At 44.9% G+C, this 17,803-nt stretch overlaps 1 protein-coding gene across 3 annotated transcripts in view; it reads right to left on the reverse strand.

Moving 5' to 3' along the window:
• Positions 1-2,217: 2,217 nt before the first annotated feature.
• The window catches only part of sncb (synuclein, beta), a 39,575-nt gene continuing 23,989 nt past the window's right edge, over positions 2,218-17,803 (reverse strand). Inside the window, exon 6 of one of the 3 annotated variants that reach the window (XM_031789505.1) lies at positions 2,218-3,421. In XM_031789505.1, the coding sequence (XP_031645365.1) occupies positions 3,389-3,421 (33 nt within the window). In that variant the 3' untranslated portion in view covers positions 2,218-3,388. The remainder of the gene's footprint in view (positions 3,422-17,803) is intronic. The other 2 variants (XM_031789507.1, XM_031789506.1) reach the window with 2 other exon arrangements.

Consider the following 17,803-nt stretch of genomic DNA (forward strand, 5'->3'; position numbering starts at 1 on the left):
CAAGTAGGATGTTCACAGACTGTTGTATCAAGTAGGATGTTCACAGACTGTTGTATCAAGTAGGATTTTCACAGACTGTTGTATCAAGTAGGATGTTCACAGACTGTTGTATCAAGTAGGATGTTCACAGACTGTTGTATCAAGTAGGATGTTCACAGACTGTTGTATCAAGTAGGATGTTCACAGACTGTTGTATCAAGTAGGATGTTCACAGACTGTTGTATCAAGTAGGATGTTCACAGACTGTTGTATCAAGTAGGATGTTCACAGACTGTTGTATCAAGTAGGATGTTCACAGACTGTTGTATCAAGGTGGATTTTCACAGACTGATGTATCAAGGTGGATGTTCACAGACTGTTGTATCAAGGTGGATGTTCACAGACTGATGTATCAAGGTGGATGTTCACAGACTGATGTATCAAGGTGGATGTTCACAGACTGTTGTATCAAGGTGGATGTTCACAGACTGTTGTATCAAGGTGGATGTTCACAGACTGTTGTATCAAGTAGGATGTTCACAGACTGTTGTATCAAGTAGGATGTTCACAGACTGTTGTATCAAGTAGGATGTTCACAGACTGTTGTATCAAGTAGGATGTTCACAGACTGTTGTATCAAGTAGGATGTTCACAGACTGTTGTATCAAGTGGGATGTTCACAGACTGTTGTATCAAGTAGGATGTTCACAGACTGTTGTATCAAGTAGGATGTTCACAGACTGTTGTATCAAGTAGGATGTTCTGTCTCAGGAGAAATGATATACAACATAAATCATCTAACTTCACAGATTAAAAGATGATTTCAAGGCTTTAAAAGGCAAATATAACGTAATGGTTTTTGCATTCACTGACTTGAGACAGAGATAATGAGTATTATCCAGACGACCTGTTGAACTTTAAGAGGTTATGATGCGAGATCTATTTCCTGGGTCACCCAGTTCGAAACATCAAGCAAATCCCACCAAGTTAACGAGGTAGCTGTTCAATTTGTATTTATCTAATTGCCTGCACAGCAGAAGGAGATAGTTGGCTTCCTTTCTACACGGATACTACTAAAGTTACTAAGTTAAGTTCTCCAACACCGTCTAACGAAGAGAACAGCTCTAGTGTCATACCATTACCTGCATGCTCTGTGACTCCCTTGGCTGCTGATTGAGTGGAGCCCTTCAGCCCTTCAAAAGATTTCTTAAAAGAGGCCATGATGTTTTTCAATCTCTCTGTCTCTCCCTGGTCCTCTGTCTCCTTGGAGGCTCTGGTCCTCTGTCTCCTTGGAGGCGCTGGTCCTCTGGTTCTGGTCCGGACAGCAGCAGTGGTACAGTAGAGCGGGTTAGAGAGGGGCAGTACAGAGAGCACTGGTGCAGAGAGGGGGAGGTTTAATACCCTCCGTTAGTGGCCCGGGGCTACTAGATGTTCCGGATGGATTAACCAGACTAAGCCTCACTACACAGCCTAGATTACACAGGCATCCCAGCTATGACAGGGCCCCACCTCAGCAGATTCTAAACACTCTGTTGGTCTGTCTGCTAGCACAGAGGCACAGACACCCAGAGTCACACCATACAGAATGGGAGAAAGGGATGTAGAGACAAAGAGAGAGAGAGATTGTGTATGACAGAGACTGACTGATACGACAGACAGAGAGAGATAGACCTGTTGCCACGAGAAAAGGGCAACCATTGTAAATACAACCCATATTTATGCTTATTTATTTTATATTGTGTCCTTTAACCATTTGTACATTGTTAAAACACTGTATATATATATAATATGACATTTGTAATGTCTTTACTGTTTTGAAACTTCTGTATGTGTAATGTTTACTGTTAATTTTTGTTGTTTTTCACTTTATATATTCACTTTGTATGTTGTCTACCTCACTTGCTTTGGCAATGTTAACACATGTTTCCCATGCCGATAAAGCCCTTGAATTGAATTGAATTGATAGATAGATAGAGAGAGAGAGAGAGAGAGAGAGAGAGAGAGAGAGAGAGAGAGAGAGAGAGAGAGAGAGAGAGAGAGAGAGAGAGAGAGAGAGAGAGAGAGAGAGAGAGAGAGAGAGAGAGAGAGAGAGAGAGAGAGAGAGAGAGAGAGAGAGAGAGAGAGAGAGAGAGAGAGAGAGAGAGAGAGAGAGAGAGAGAGAGAGACAGATAGAGGGTGTGTGTGTAAAGAGGTCTGTACTTCCTGGTTTGAACATTCTAATCAACAACTCACACTTGGTTTCTTTTTTCTCACGTTTTTATTTACAGGTGTGTTAGTTTGTGTGTGTTGACACATTAACCTTTATATTGATAAGTCCTGCACTTTAAAGCACATATTGATCTGACAACCATTGTGATTTCAGGATGTAATATATTGACTTGAACTTGTTAAAATCTTCAGTACACACACACACAGACACACACACACACACACACAGACACACACACACACACACACACACACACACACGCACACACACACACACACACACACACACACACACACACACACACACACACACACACACACACACACACACACCACACACACACACACACACATACACACACACACACACACATACACACACACACACACACACACACACACACACACACACACACACACACACCACACACACACACACACACACACACACACACACACACACACACACACACACACACACACACACACACACACACAACACACACACACACACACACACACACACACACGTAGTTTATCCATTTCTAACAGATAGTTCCACCAGAATGATTTCACAAGCAACTATAAAGATACAATGTATAAAACTCTGACTTAAAAATATGTTAAATAAATAAAAACAACCAGGCATTGTACACACTTATAGAATATTATTGGTAGTCATATCTGTATCTGCAATCGGATTCATTCTTTTCTTTCACTCCCAACGTCGTTGTTGGAAGATGAGAAAAATACACCTATTATTATCTCACATTAATAAATACAGAAACACACAAAGAGTCACAAGCATAGAAATAGAGTCCAGTCTTGAATGGGGAGGCCTGTTCTATGGATTGTATTTCTATGGTCAGAAGCCATAGGCCTGGTCCGGGGGGTCTCGTTCCATTGGGAGGGAATCAAGGAACGAGACTCGAGACAGCGGGCGGCTCTCCTACACCTCAAGAAACAACTACACGACCCAACACATTACAGCAGTAACAGGACATTTACAATATAGCATCGATTATCAGAAAAGATTTGTCTTGAAGAAGGAGGAATGTTTTGTCTCAGGTGGAATTCTTGTCATTTTCTTTTGCAACAGGATTAGATTTGTATTGTTGTCGTAGTTTCAGCATTTGTCCTTTTTATTTGAATACATGTCGGTACGGTGCTGCTGGTTGGATGGAGAATTGGACTGATGGTTTTATGCTTCTTGTTCGTAGTCCTGGTCCTGCTCCTTGGAGAGAAGAGAGAGACACAGAGCTCAGAGAGGGAAACAGTATTTAAATGGAGAGGAGAGACAGAGAGAAGGAGACAGTATTTAAATAGAAAGGAGAGAGAGACAGAGAGAGGGAGACAGTATGTAAATAGAGAGGAGAGGGAGACAGAGAGAAGGAGACAGTATTTAAATAGAGAGGAGAGACAGAGAGAAGGAGACAGTACTTAAATAGAGAGAGAGATAAGAGAGAGGGAGACAGTATTTAAATAGAGAGAGACAGAGAGAAGGAGACAGCATGTAAATAGAGAGGAGAGAGAGACAGAGAGAAGGAGACAGTATTTAAATAGAGAGGAGAGAGACAGAGAGAAGGAGACAGTATTTAAATAGAGAGGAGAGAGAGACAGAGAGAGGGAGACAGTATACTGTAAATAGAGAGGAGAGAGAGACAGAGAGAGGGAGACAGTATGTAAATAGAGAGGAGAGGGAGACAGTATTTAAATAGAGAGGAGAGAGACAGAGAGAAGGAGACAGTATTTAAATAGAGAGGAGAGAGAGACAGAGAGAGGGAGACAGTATTTAAATACAGAGGAGAGAGAGACAGAGAGAGGGAGACAGTATTTAAATACAGAGGAGAGAGAGACAGACCTCAGAGAGAGGGAGACAGTATTTAAATAGAGAGGAGAGAGAGACAGAGAGAGGGAGAAAGTATTTAAATAAAGACAGACCTCAGAGAGAGGGAGACAGTATTAAATAGAGAGGAGAGAGAGACAGAGAGAGGGAGACAGTATTTAAATAGAGAGGAGAGAGAGACAGAGAGAGGGAGACAGTATTAAATAAAGACAGACCTCAGAGAGAGGGAGACAGTATTTAAATAAAGACAGTATTTAAATAGAGAGGAGAGAGACAGAGAGAAGGAGACAGTATTTAAATAGAGAGGAGAGAGAGAGAGGGAGAGGGAGACAGTATTTAAATAGAGAGGAGAGAGAGACAGAGAGAGGGAGACAGTGTTTAAATAGACAGAGCTTATATAGAGGTAGTGTCTGTGTCTCTATTCCCTTTATATAGAGGTAGTGTCTGTGTCTCTATTCCCTTTATATAGAGGTAGTGTCTGTGTCTCTATTCCCTTTATAGAGAGGTAGTGTCTGTGTCTCTATTCCCTATATAGAGGTAGTGTCTGTGTCTCTATTCCCTTTATAGAGAGGTAGTGTCTGTGTCTCTATTCCCTATATAGAGATAGTGTCTGTGTCTCTATTCCCTTTATAGAGGTAGTGTCTGTGTCCTCTATTCCCTATATAGAGGTAGTGTCTGTGTCTCTATTCCCTTTATAGAGAGGTAGTGTCTGTGTCTCTATTCCCTATATAGAGATAGTGTCTGTGTCTCTATTCCCTTTATAGAGAGGTAGTGTCTGTGTCTCTATTCCCTATATAGAGATAGTGTCTGTGTCTCTATTCCCTATATAGAGAGGTAGTGTCTGTGTCTCTATTCCCTATATAGAGAGGTAGTGTCTGTGTCTCTATTCCCTATATAGAGATAGTGTCTGTGTCTCTATTCCCTTTATAGAGAGGTAGTGTCTGTGTCTCTATTCCCTATATAGAGATAGTGTCTGTGTCTCTATTCCCTTTATAGAGAGGTAGTGTCTGTGTCTCTATTCCCTATATAGAGATAGTGTCTGTGTCTCTATTCCCTTTATAGAGAGGCAGTGTCTGTGTCTCTATTCCCTATATAGAGGTAGTGTCTGTGTCTCTATTCCCTTTATAGAGAGATAGTGTCTGTGTCTCTATTCCCTTTATAGAGAGGTAGTGTCTGTGTCTCTATTCCCTTTATAGAGAGGTAGTGTCTGTGTCTCTATTCCCTTTATAGAGAGATAGTGTCTGTGTCTCTATTCCCTTTATAGAGAGATAGTGTCTGTGTCTCTATTCCCTTTATAGAGAGGTAGTGTCTGTGTCTCTATTCCCTTTATAGAGAGGTAGTGTCTGTGTCTCTATTCCCTATATAGAGGTAGTGTCTGTGTCTCTATTCCCTTTATAGAGAGATAGTGTCTGTGTCTCTATTCCCTTTATAGAGAGGTAGTGTCTGTGTCTCTATTCCCTTTATAGAGAGGTAGTGTCTGTGTCTCTATTCCCTTTATAGAGAGATAGTGTCTGTGTCTCTATTCACTTTATAGAGAGGTAGTGTCTGTGTCGCTATTCCCTTTATAGAGAGATAGTGTCTGTGTCTCTATTCCCTTTATAGAGAGGTAGTGTCTGTGTCTCTATTCCCTTTATAGAGAGATAGTGTCTGTGTCTCTATTCCCTTTATAGAGAGATAGTGTCTGTGTCTCTATTCCCTTTATAGAGAGGCAGTGTCTGTGTCCCTATAGAGAAGCAGTGTCTGTGTCCCTATAGAGAGGTAGTGTCTGTGTCTCTATTCCCTTTATAGAGAGGCAGTGTCTGTGTCTCTATTCCCTATATAGAGGTAGTGTCTGTGTCTCTATTCCCTTTATAGAGAGGCAGTGTCTGTGTCCCTATAGAGAGGCAGTGTCTGTGTCCCTATAGAGAGGCAGTGTGTGTCCCTATAGAGAAGCAGTGTCTGTGTCCCTATAGAGAGGTAGTGTCTGTGTCCCTATAGAGAGGTAGTGTCTGTGTCTCTATTCCCTTTATAGAGAGGCAGTGTCTGTGTCCCTATAGAGAGGCATTGTCTGTGTCACTATAGAGAGGTAGTGTCTGTGTCTCTATTCCCTTTATAGAGAGGCAGTGTCTGTGTCCCTATAGAGAAGCAGTGTCTGTGTCCCTATAGAGAGGTAGTGTCTGTGTCCCTATAGAGAGGTAGTGTCTGTGTCTCTATTCCCTTTATAGAGAGGCAGTGTCTGTGTCCCTATAGAGAAGCAGTGTCTGTGTCCCTATAGAGAGGTAGTGTCTGTGTCCCTATAGAGAGGTAGTGTCTGTGTCTCTATTCCCTTTATAGAGAGGCAGTGTCTGTGTCCCTATAGAGAGGCATTGTCTGTGTCCCTATAGAGAGGCATTGTCTGTGTCCCTATAGAGAGGCAGTGTCTGTGTCCCTATAGAGAGGTAGTGTCTGTGTCCCTATAGAGAGGCATTGTCTGTGTCACTATAGAGAGGCATTGTCTGTGTCACTATAGAGAGATAGTGTCTGTGTCCCTATAGAGAGGCAGTGTATGTGTCACTATAGAGAGGTAGTGTCTGTGTCCCTATAGAGAGGCAGTGTCTGTGTCACTATAGAGAGGCATTGTCTGTGTCACTATAGAGAGGTAGTGTCTGTGTCCCTATAGGAGAGGTAGTGTCTGTGTCCCTATAGAGAGGCAGTGTCTGTGTCCCTATAGAGAGGTAGTGTCCTGTGTCCCTATAGAGAGGCAGTGTCTGTTCAACTATAGAGAGGTAGTGTCTGTGTCTCTATTCCCTTTATATGGAGCAACCACAGGAGGCTGGTGACACCTTAATTGTGTAGGACAGGCTCATGGTAATAACCGGAGTGGAGTCTGTGTCTCTATTCCCTTTATAGAGAGCAACCCACAGGAGGCTGGTGACCCCTTAATTGTGGAGGACGGGCTCATGGTAATAACCGGAGTGGAGTCCTGTGGTGTGGTAAAGAATATATCGAACACGTGCGTTTCCATGGTTTCCCAGGTGTTCGATGCCATTCCATCTGCTCCGTTCCAGCCTCCTGTGTCGCACACAGAGTGATCCAACCAGACCAATCACATCAAGTCCAAAATGAAGACAATCAGGCACTAAGGATGTTCTCTTTTTAACCTGACAGGGAAAAATGGTCATTACACTACAGTATAACAAGTTAGCGACCTTAAACACAACACCAAGCTAAGATCTTCAGATCTTTGACAGTGCTCTGGAGCTGCGGTTAGTCCTGGAGCCCAGTTAGCTCTGGAGCCCAGTTAGCTCTGGAGCCCGGTTAGTCCTGGAGCCCAGTTAGCTCTGGAGCCCCGGTTAGTCCTGGAGCCCAGTTAGCTCTGGAGCCCGGTAGCTCTGGAGCCCGGTTAGTCCTGGAGCCCAGTTAGCTCTGGAGCCCGGTTAGTCCTGAGCCCCGGTTAGCTCTGGAGCCCGGTTAGCTCTGGAGCCCGGTTAGTCCTGGAGCCCGGTAGTCTGGAGGCGCTGGTTACTCTGGAGCCGCGGTTTAGCTCTGGAGCCCGGTTAGTCCTGGAGCCCTGTTAGCTCTGGAGCCCGGTTTAGTCCTGGAGCCCCGGTTAGTCTGGAGCCCGTTAGCTCTGGAGCCGGTGTCCTGGAGCCGGTTAGCTCGAGCCCGTTAGTCTGGAGCCCAGTAGCTCTGAGCCCGGTTAGCTCTGGACCCGGTTATCACTGGAGCCCGTTAGTCCTGGAGCCCGGTTAGTCCTGAGCCCGGTTAGCTTGGAGCCGGTTAGCTCTGGAGCCCGGTTAGTCCTGGAGCCCGGTTAGTCCTGGAGCCCGGTTAGCTCTGGAGCCCGGTTAGCTCTGGAGCCCAGTTAGTCCTGGAGCCCGTTAGTCCTGGACCCGGTTAGTCCTGGAGCCCGGTTAGTCCTGGAGCCCGGTTAGCTCTGGCCCTGTTAGCTCTGGAGCCCGGTTAGTCCTGGAGCCCGGTTAGTCCTNATCTCTTGACAGTGCTCTGGAGCCCGGTTAGTCCTGGAGCCCAGTTAGCTCTGGAGCCCAGTTAGCTCTGGAGCCCGGTTAGTCCTGGAGCCCAGTTAGCTCTGGAGCCCGGTTAGTCCTGGAGCCCAGTTAGCTCTGGAGCCCGGTTAGCTCTGGAGCCCGGTTAGTCCTGGAGCCCAGTTAGCTCTGGAGCCCGGTTAGTCCTGGAGCCCGGTTAGCTCTGGAGCCCGGTTAGCTCTGGAGCCCCGGTTAGTCCTGGAGCCCGGTTTAGTCCTGGAGGCCTGGTTAGCTCTGGAGCCCGGTTAGCTCTGGAGCCCGGTTAGTCCTGGAGCCCTGTTAGCTCTGGAGCCCGGTTAGTCCTGGAGCCCGGTTAGTCCTGGAGCCCGGTTAGCTCTGGAGCCCGGTTAGTCCTGGAGCCCGGTTAGTCCTGGAGCCCGGTTAGCTCTGGAGCCCGGTTAGTCCTGGAGCCCGGTTAGCTCTGGAGCCCGGTTAGTCCTGGAGCCCAGTTAGCTCTGGAGCCCGGTTAGCTCTGGACCCCGGTTATCACTGGAGCCCGGTTAGTCCTGGAGCCCGGTTAGTCCTGGAGCCCGGTTAGCTCTGGAGCCCGGTTAGCTCTGGAGCCCGGTTAGTCCTGGAGCCCGGTTAGTCCTGGAGCCCGGTTAGCTCTGGAGCCCGGTTAGCTCTGGAGCCCAGTTAGTCCTGGAGCCCGGTTAGTCCTGGAGCCCGGTTAGTCCTGGAGCCCGGTTAGTCCTGGAGCCCGGTTAGCTCTGGAGCCCTGTTAGCTCTGGAGCCCGGTTAGTCCTGGAGCCCGGTTAGTCCTGGAGCCCGGTTAGTCCTGGAGCCCAGTTAGCCCTGGTCGAGTTAGTTAGAATATGTTCAGCTTGACTCCTGTGACAATACTCCACTCCATCCACCAGAGGGAAGCACTAGCTAATGTAAACTATAACAGCTGCTCCAAGGACACAGTAGAGACAGGCATACTTTTTAATTATTTAACTAGGCAAGTCAGTTAAAGAACAAATTCTTATTTACAATGACGGCCTACTGGGGAACAGTGGGTTAATTGCCTTGTTCAGGGGGCAGAACGACAGATTTTTAAAACTTTTTGTCAGCTCAGGGATTCGATCCAGCAACCTTTCGGTTACTGTCCCAACACTCTAACCACTAGGATACCTACAAGCCCATATACAGCATCTCACTCGTTAGCATACTAGCGCTAATATCTTCATGTCAACAGAATGTCATGTCTGGTACTCACATAATGATGCCTTAAGGGCATTTATCTACGGAAAAGAACGCGTGGATATGGATGGGACATTAACACCCACATCCTCACTACGACTATGTGGAAGCAAGACAAAGAGAAAAGACGTCATGTTACAGCAACGCAGGGAATCCTCTGATACTACCCATGATGCTTTGCAACTCTTGACATCACCACCACCGGAGGGAGGGGGAGAAGGAGAGGGGGTGGCGAGAGGGAGAGAGAGAGAGAGAGAGAGGGGGGGGGAGAGGGGGGGAGGGAGAGGAAGAGAGAGAGAGAGAGCGAAGAGAGAGAGAGAGAGAATGAAGAGGGAGAGAGAGAGAGAGAGAGAGAGGGAGAGATAAGAGAGAGAGGAGAGGGGGGAGAGGAAGAGAGGGAGAGAGAGGGGGGGAGGAGAGGGAGCGACGAGAGAGAAGGAGGGAGAGAGATAGAGAGAGGAGGGACAGAGAGGGGGGGGGGAGAGGGAGAGAGGAACAGAGAGGGAGAGAGAGGGGGAGAGAGAGATGAGAGAGGACGAAGGAGAGAGAAGAGAGCAGAGAGGGGGGAGGAGAGGGAAGAGGAGAGAGAGAGAGAGAGGGGGAGGGGAAAGGAGGAGGAGAGAGAGAGAGGAGAGGACGAGAGAGAGAGAGAGATCGAGAGAGAGAGAGAGGAGATAGAGAAGAGAGAAGAAGAGAGAGAGGAGAGAGAGAGGAAAGAGAGAGGAGAGAAAGAGAGAGAGAGAAGAGGAAGAGAGGGGGGAGAGGGGAGCGGGAAAGAGGAGAGAGAGAGAGAGTGGGGGGAGGGGGAAAGAGAGAGATGAGATGAGAGAGAGAGAGAGAAAGAGAGAGAGGAGAGACGAGAGAGAGATGAGAGAGAGGGGGAGAGGGAAAGAGAGAGAGAGAGAGAGAGGGGGGGGGGAGCAAGTGAGAGAGAGACACAGAGACGTGCAGATGTGGAGACGGAGGTTACGAGAGCGATGGGGGATCGTAGACAGTGAGAAAGAGACATATATGGAGGAGGGAGAGACAAGGATGGAAAGAAAGAATAAATTAGCTAGAAATGGAGGAGAGTGTGTTGCTTCTCCATGGCATGAGGTTATACATTCTAACATCACAGGAGTCACTTGCATTAAATAGTAGAAAGTTTAAATGTAATCTTCTTTTCTATAATTGATTTCTATGATCAGAAGGACATCACAGTTAATAAACCACTGAATTGGTTCTGAACCGTTCGTTTAAGATTACTCCACTGAGAGTATTTGATTCGTCAATGGTTCCCTGCTGATTCTCAGGTTTCAGGTGATTCGATTCGGTACAGTGTGTTTTGCCCTTGAGAGCTGACTTCCCAAAATAACCACCAGTCTCAGCCTATGACACACGCACACACACACACACACACACACACACACACACACACACACCACACACAACACACACACACACACACACACACACACACACACACACACACACACACACACACACACACACACACACACACACACACACACACACACACACACACACACACACACACACACACAGACCATACAAAATATTGGAGGTGTTATGTCCACCTGTCTATCGGACATTTGAATTGACAAAAATCTCTCTCAGGTCAAAACCTATTGAAGGAAACAAAGCGCCAACTCACACAGAGTTCTACTGGTTAGATTCCCCAGTTCTACTGGTTAGATTCCCCAGTTCTACTGGTTAGATTCCCCAGGTCTAATGGTTAGATTCCCCAGTTCTACTGGTTAGATTCCCCAGTTCTAATGGTTAGATTCCCCAGTTCTACTGGTTAGATTCCCCAGTTCTACTGGTTAGATTCCCCAGGTCTAATGGTTAGATTCCCCAGTTCTACTGGTTAGATTCCCCAGTTCTACTGGTTAGATTCCCCAGTTCTACTGGTTAGATTCCCCAGTTCTACTGGTTAGATTCTCCTCTACTGTTTAGTTTCCCCAGTTCTACTGGTTATATTCCCCAGTTCTACTGGTTATATTCCCCAGTTCTACTGGTTAGATTCCCCAGTTCTACTGGTTAGATTCCCCAGTTCTACTGGTTAGATTCCCCTCTACTGGTTAGATTCCCCAGTTCTACTGGTTAGATTCCCCAGTTCTACTGGTTAGATTCCCCAGTTCTACTGGTTAGATTCCCCAGTTCCACTGGTTAGATTCCCCAGTTCTACTGGTTAGATTCCCCAGTTCTACTGGTTAGATTCTCCAGTTCTACTGGTTAGATTCCCCAGTTCTACTGGTTAGATTCCCCAGTTCTACTGGTTAGATTCCCCTCTACTGGTTAGATTCCCCAGTTCTACTGGTTAGATTCCCCAGTTCTACTGGTTAGATTCCCCAGTTCTACTGGTTAGATTCCCCAGTTCCACTGGTTAGATTCCCCAGTTCTACTGGTTAGATTCCCCAGTTCTACTGGTTAGATTCTCCAGTTCTACTGGTTAGATTCCCCAGTTCTACTGGTTAGATTCTCATTTTCTACTGGTTAGATTCCCCAGTTCTACTGGTTAAATTCCCCTCTACTGGTTAGTTTTCCCAGTTCTACTGGTTAGATTCCCCAGTTCTAATGGTTAGTTTCCCCAGTTCTACTGGTTAGATTCCCCAGTTCTACTGGTTAGATTCCCCAGTTCTACTGGTTAGATTCCCCAGTTCTACTGGTTACATTCCCCAGTTCTACTGGTTAGATTCCCCAGTTCTACTGGTTAGATTCCCCTCTACTGGTTAGTTTCCCCAGTTCTACTGGTTAGATTCCCCAGTTCTACTGGTTAGTGTCCCCAGTTCTACTGGTTACATTCCCCAGTTCTACTGGTTAGATTCCCCAGTTCTACTGGTTAGATTCCCCTCTACTGGTTAGTTTCCCCAGTTCTACTGGTTAGATTCCCCAGTTCTACTGGTTAGATTCCCCAGTTCTACTGGTTAGATTCTACAGTTCTACTGGTTAGATTCCCCAGTTCTACTGGTTAGATTCCCCAGTTCTACTGGTTAGATCCCCCAGTTCTACTGGTTAGATTCTCATTTTCTACTGGTTAGATTCCCCAGTTCTACTGGTTAGATTCCCCAGTTCTACTGGTTAGATTCCCCAGTTCTACTGGTTAGATTCTCATTTTCTACTGGTTAGATTCCCCAGTTCTACTTGTTAGATTCCCCAGTTCTACTGGTTAGATTCCCCAGTTCTACTGGTTAGATTCCCCAGTTCTACTGGTTAGATTCCCCAGTTCTACTGGTTAGATTCTCATTTTCTACTGGTTAGATTCCCCAGTTCTACTGGTTAGATTCCCCAGTTCTACTGGTTACATTCCCCAGTTCTACTGGTTCGTTTCCCCAGTTCTACTGGTTCGTTTCCCCAGTTCTACTGTTTAGATTCCCCAGTTCTACTGGTTAGATTCCCCAGTTCTACTCGTTAGATTCCCCAGTTCTACTGTTTAGATTCCCCAGTTCCACTGGTTAGATTCCCCAGTTCTACTGGTTAGTTTCCCCAGTTCTACTGGTTAGATTCCCCAGTTCCACTGGTTAGATTCCCCAGTTCTACTGGTTAGATTCCCCAGTTCTACTGGTTAGATTCCCCAGTTCTACTGGTTATATTCCCCAGTTCTACTGGTTAGATTCCCCTCTACTGGTTAGTTTCCCCAGTTCTACTGGTTAGATTCCCCAGTTCTACTAGTTAGATTCCCCTCTACTGGTTAGTTTCCCCAGTTCTACTGGTTAGATTCCCCAGTTCTACTGTTTAGATTCCCCAGTTCTACTGGTTAGATTCCCCAGTTCTACTGGTTAGATTCCCCAGTTCTACTGGTTAGTTTCCCCAGTTCTACTGGTTAGATTCCCCAGTTCCACTGGTTAGATTCCCCAGTTCTACTGGTTAGATTCCCCAGTTCTACTGGTTAGATTCCCCAGTTCTACTGGTTAGAATCCCCAGTTCTACTGGTTAGATTCCCCTCTACTGGTTAGTTTCCCCAGTTCTACTGGTTAGATTCCCCAGTTCTACTAGTTAGATTCCCCTCTACTGGTTAGTTTCCCCAGTTCTACTGGTTAGATTCCCCAGTTCTACTGGTTAGATTCCCCAGTTCTACTGGTTAGATTCCCCAGTTCTACTGGTTAGTTTCCCCCGTTCTACTGGTTAGTTTCCCCAGTTCTACTGGTTAGATTCCCCAGTTCTACTGGTTAGATTCCCCAGTTCCACTGGTTAGATTCCCCAGTTCTACTGGTTAGATTCCCCTCTACTGGTTAGATTCCCCAGTCCTACTGGTTAGATTCCCCAGTCCTACTGGTTAGATTCCCCAGTTCTACTGGTTAGATTTCTGAGTTCTACTGGTTAGATTCCCCAGTTCTACTGGTTAGATTCCCCAGTTCTACTGGTTAGATTCCCCAGTTCTACTGGTTAGTTTCCCCAGTTCTACTGGTTAGATTCCCCAGTTCTACTGGTTAGGTTCCCCAGTTCCACTGGTTAGATTCCCCTCTACTGGTTAGATTCCCCAGTTCTACTGGTTAGATTCCCCAGTTCTACTGGTTAGATTCCCCAGTTCTACTGGTTAGATTCCCCAGTTCTACTGGTTAGATTCCCCAGTTCTACTGGTTAGATTCCCCAGTTCTACTGGTTAGATTCCAGTAGAACTGTAAGTGCGTGTGTGTGCATGTGTAGTGTTGGGATTCGTTACTTGAAAAGGTAGTTTATTCCATATGATTTCTAACAAAAGTAGTTTATTCCATATTACTCGATATATAAAACAAGATGGCCCCGACAGACATGGCAGCTTTGCTTCTTGCTCCAAAGCAAATTTGCAGAATTTATTTATTTTTGTTGTGTTTTTTTGTTGTATTTCTTACATCATACCACCGTAAATAACTTTGGGATATCAGAGTGGCGATAACTCACCGGCATTACGACCAGAAATAAGACTTTACCGAATTGGATCCTTTGTTCGCACGCCCCAGGGCAAGTTACCTTATCCCAGAGGCTTCTCCAAGACGCCACCGGCGGAGAAGAGGTGTTCGGAGTGGACTTCTAGTCCGACTCAGGAGGCGGGAACACCATCCATCGCTTCCGAGTATATTACTCGCTAATGTTCAGTCTCTGGACAATAAAGTAGACAAGCTCAGGGCGAGGATCTCCTTCTAGAGAGACATCAGGGACTGTAACATGCTCTGTTTAACAGAATCATGGCTCTCTCTGGATATACTGTCCCCATCCATATAGCCAGCTGGGTCCTCAGTACATTGTGCAGAAAAGAATAAAGAACTCTCCTGGAAGAAGAAAGTCGGTGGTGTTGTCAGGGAAATTGCAAGATTATGTTATAATGCTTGTATTGCATTATAATGGTTGTTTTATTCGACAGAATAGAGTATTCTGTTAACTATTGTGTGTGTGTGTTCTACTGAGGATGGGCCTCTATGAGATAACCCTGACAGAGGAGATTTACGATGTCTTTGGGTGATAAAACCTAAAGAGCATTCCAGAGAACATGAGGTAATGTTTCTGCTCTATAACGTAGCAGGAAGAGACGGTTCCAGTTTTTGGTCGGAAGGCCAGACACTGGTCTCTATACAATGAAAACTGTTGACACAGCATATACTGCCTTCTATGTATTAAAGATATCTTTCATATAGATCTTAACCTTGTGACCCATTCTATGTATCTGTTGTTCTTCATGTCGGTTGGAAGGGGAGTATCTTGGCTATAAAACGTCTTTGTACTTTTGTTTTATCACTCTCAACGGTTCATTAAAAAAACGGTGAATCGTTGACAAGTCAATGCTATTGCAAAGCTCTTATCAGTAAAGATGTAGTTTAAGTATAACTCTGACTTGTGTGATACGTTTGTCTCTCCTAATGTGATAATACAGAAATAAATCACCACAGTGTATGTTTCATGATTTAACTACTCATGGTGTGATTGTGATAACGTACAGAAACTCAAGTCCTTTTTTTCATCCTCACCAAGAATACCTCACAATCAAATGCAGACCGTATTACCTCCCAAGATAATTATCTTTGGTTATAGTCACAACTGGGTCCTGGACTTCCTGATGGGCCGCCCCCAGGTGGTGAAGGTAGGAAACAACACCTCCACTACACTGATCCTCACACAGGGGCCCCACAAGGGTTCGTGCTCAGTCCCCTCCTGTACTCTCTTTTCAGCCAGGACTGCGTGGCCATGCACGCCTCCAACTCAATCATCAAGTTTGGCACCATAACTGCTCACTCAACTTCAACAAAACGATAGATCGTGGACTTCAGGAAACAGAGAGAGCAACCCCCTATCCACATCGACAGGACCACAGTGGAGAAGGTGGAAAGCTTAAATGTCCTCAGTGTACACATCACTAACAAACTGAAATGGTCCACCCACACAGATAGTGTGGTGAAGAAGGCGCAACAGCTGCAACCTCAGGAGGCCAATTAACTTTTACAGATGCAAAATTGAGAGCATCCTGTCGGGCTGTATCACCGCCTGGTACGGAAATTGAACCACCCGCAACTACAGGGATCTCCAGAGGGTAGTGAGGTCTGCACAACGCATCACCAGGGGTAAACTACCAGCCCTCCAGGACACATACACCACCTGATGTCACAGGAAGGCCATAAAGATCATCAAGGACAACAACCACCAGAGCCACTGCCTGTTCACCCCTCTATCATCCAGAAGGTGAGGTCAGTACAGGTGCATCAAAGCATGGACCAAGAGATTGAAAAACAGCTTCTATCTCAAGGCCATCAGACTGTTAAAACCAGTTGCGACGAGCAAACCCGTATCCGGGAGCGTAATATAGCCTCAAATGCATTAGCATAACGCAGCGGACATAAATACCCCTAGAAACGTTTCCTATTCATGAAAATCGCAAATGAAATGAAATAAATATATTCAAACACAAGCTTAGCCTTTTGTTAACAACACTGTCATCTCAGATTTTCAAAATATGCGTTACAGCCAATGCTAGATAAGCATTTGTGTAAGTTTATCATGGCATGATGCTATGCTAGGCTCTGCTGGCAGCAGGCAACATTTTCACGAAAATAAGAAAAGCAACCAAATTAAATAATTTTATCTTTGAAGAACTTCGGATGCTTTCACTCAGGAGACTCCCAGTTAGATAGCAAATGCTCCTTTTTTCCAGAAATATTATTGGTGAAGCTACTTCACCATGCTTGGCTGAGAAATCGACCGAAAAATGCTACAACTATAACGCCAAACTTTTTTCAAAAATTAGCTACATAATATCGACAGAAACACGGCAAACGTTGTTTAGGATCAATCCTCAAGGTGTTTTTAACAAATATATTCGATAATATATCCGTCGAGGCAGTTGGTTTCTCATAAGAAGCGATTGGAAAAATGGCTACCTCAGTATTTTACGCAAGGTTTTCTGTGGGAGACACAATGTGACCACATGCCATATATGGTCCCTTACAGCCATTCTTCAAGGGAAATGCCGAAAAAGACGTCACAATGCTGTAGACACCTCGGGGAAAACGTGGAAAACGTAAGCTCATTCGTAGCTCATTCACAGCCATGTAAGGAGTCATTGGCATAATCCGGTTTTAAAAAATGCGGCACTTTCTGGTTGGATTTTATCTGGGTTTCGCCTGTAACATCAGTTCTGTGGCACTCACAGACAATATCTTAGCAGTTCTGGAAACGTCAGAGTGTCTTCTTTCCAAAGCTGTCAATTATATGCATAGTCGAGCATCTTTTCGTGACAAAATATCTTGTTTAAAACGGGAACGTTTTTCATCCAAAAATTAAAATAGCGCACCCTAAATCCAACTGGTTAAACAGCCATCACTAACACAGAGAGACTGCTTCCCTATATACATGGACTAGAAATCACTGGCCACTTTAATAATGGAACACTTTAATAATGTTTACATACATTTACATACATTTCATATGTATATATACTGTATTCTATTCTATTCTACTGTATCTTAGTCACTTAATAATGTTTACATACCTGGCATTACTCATCTCATATGTATATACTGTATTCTATCCTATTCTACTGTATCTTAGTCTATGCATTACTCATCTCATATGTATATACTGTATTCTATACTATTCTACTGTATTTTAGTCTATGCTGTTCTGACATCGCTCATCCAAATATTTAGATATTCTTAATTCCACTTCAGATGTGTGTATTGTTGTGAAATTGTTAGATATTACTGCATTGTTAAATACTACTGTACTGATGGAGCTAGGAACTGTACACCTGCAGTAACATCTGCTAAATATGTATATGTGACCAATAACATTTTATTTTATTTGAATGTAAACCATCGAAATCAACAACTTCCTGTCTGCTCCTTTGGCTTGAAGCACAAACGTGGTCCCAATTGATAATACCGAACACTGCAACCGTTGCACACTGATCATGATTCATGAAATTGAAAGCCTGTTTTTTAAAAATGTGTTCTGATAATGCATATCTACACAAATAGATAACATTATTAAGAGTAGACACGGCTATTTGATGCAGATTGTCTATTGTCCAAAATTTCATTATCACGTTGACCGGTCAGTCCTGATGGCTATCTCGGCGATGGGACACTTTTTAAACCACTGGAATAGAGATGGA

The sequence above is a fragment of the Oncorhynchus kisutch genome, linkage group LG15 (assembly GCF_002021735.2).
Source record: "Oncorhynchus kisutch isolate 150728-3 linkage group LG15, Okis_V2, whole genome shotgun sequence".
In the NCBI taxonomy this organism is placed as follows: domain Eukaryota; kingdom Metazoa; phylum Chordata; class Actinopteri; order Salmoniformes; family Salmonidae; genus Oncorhynchus; species Oncorhynchus kisutch.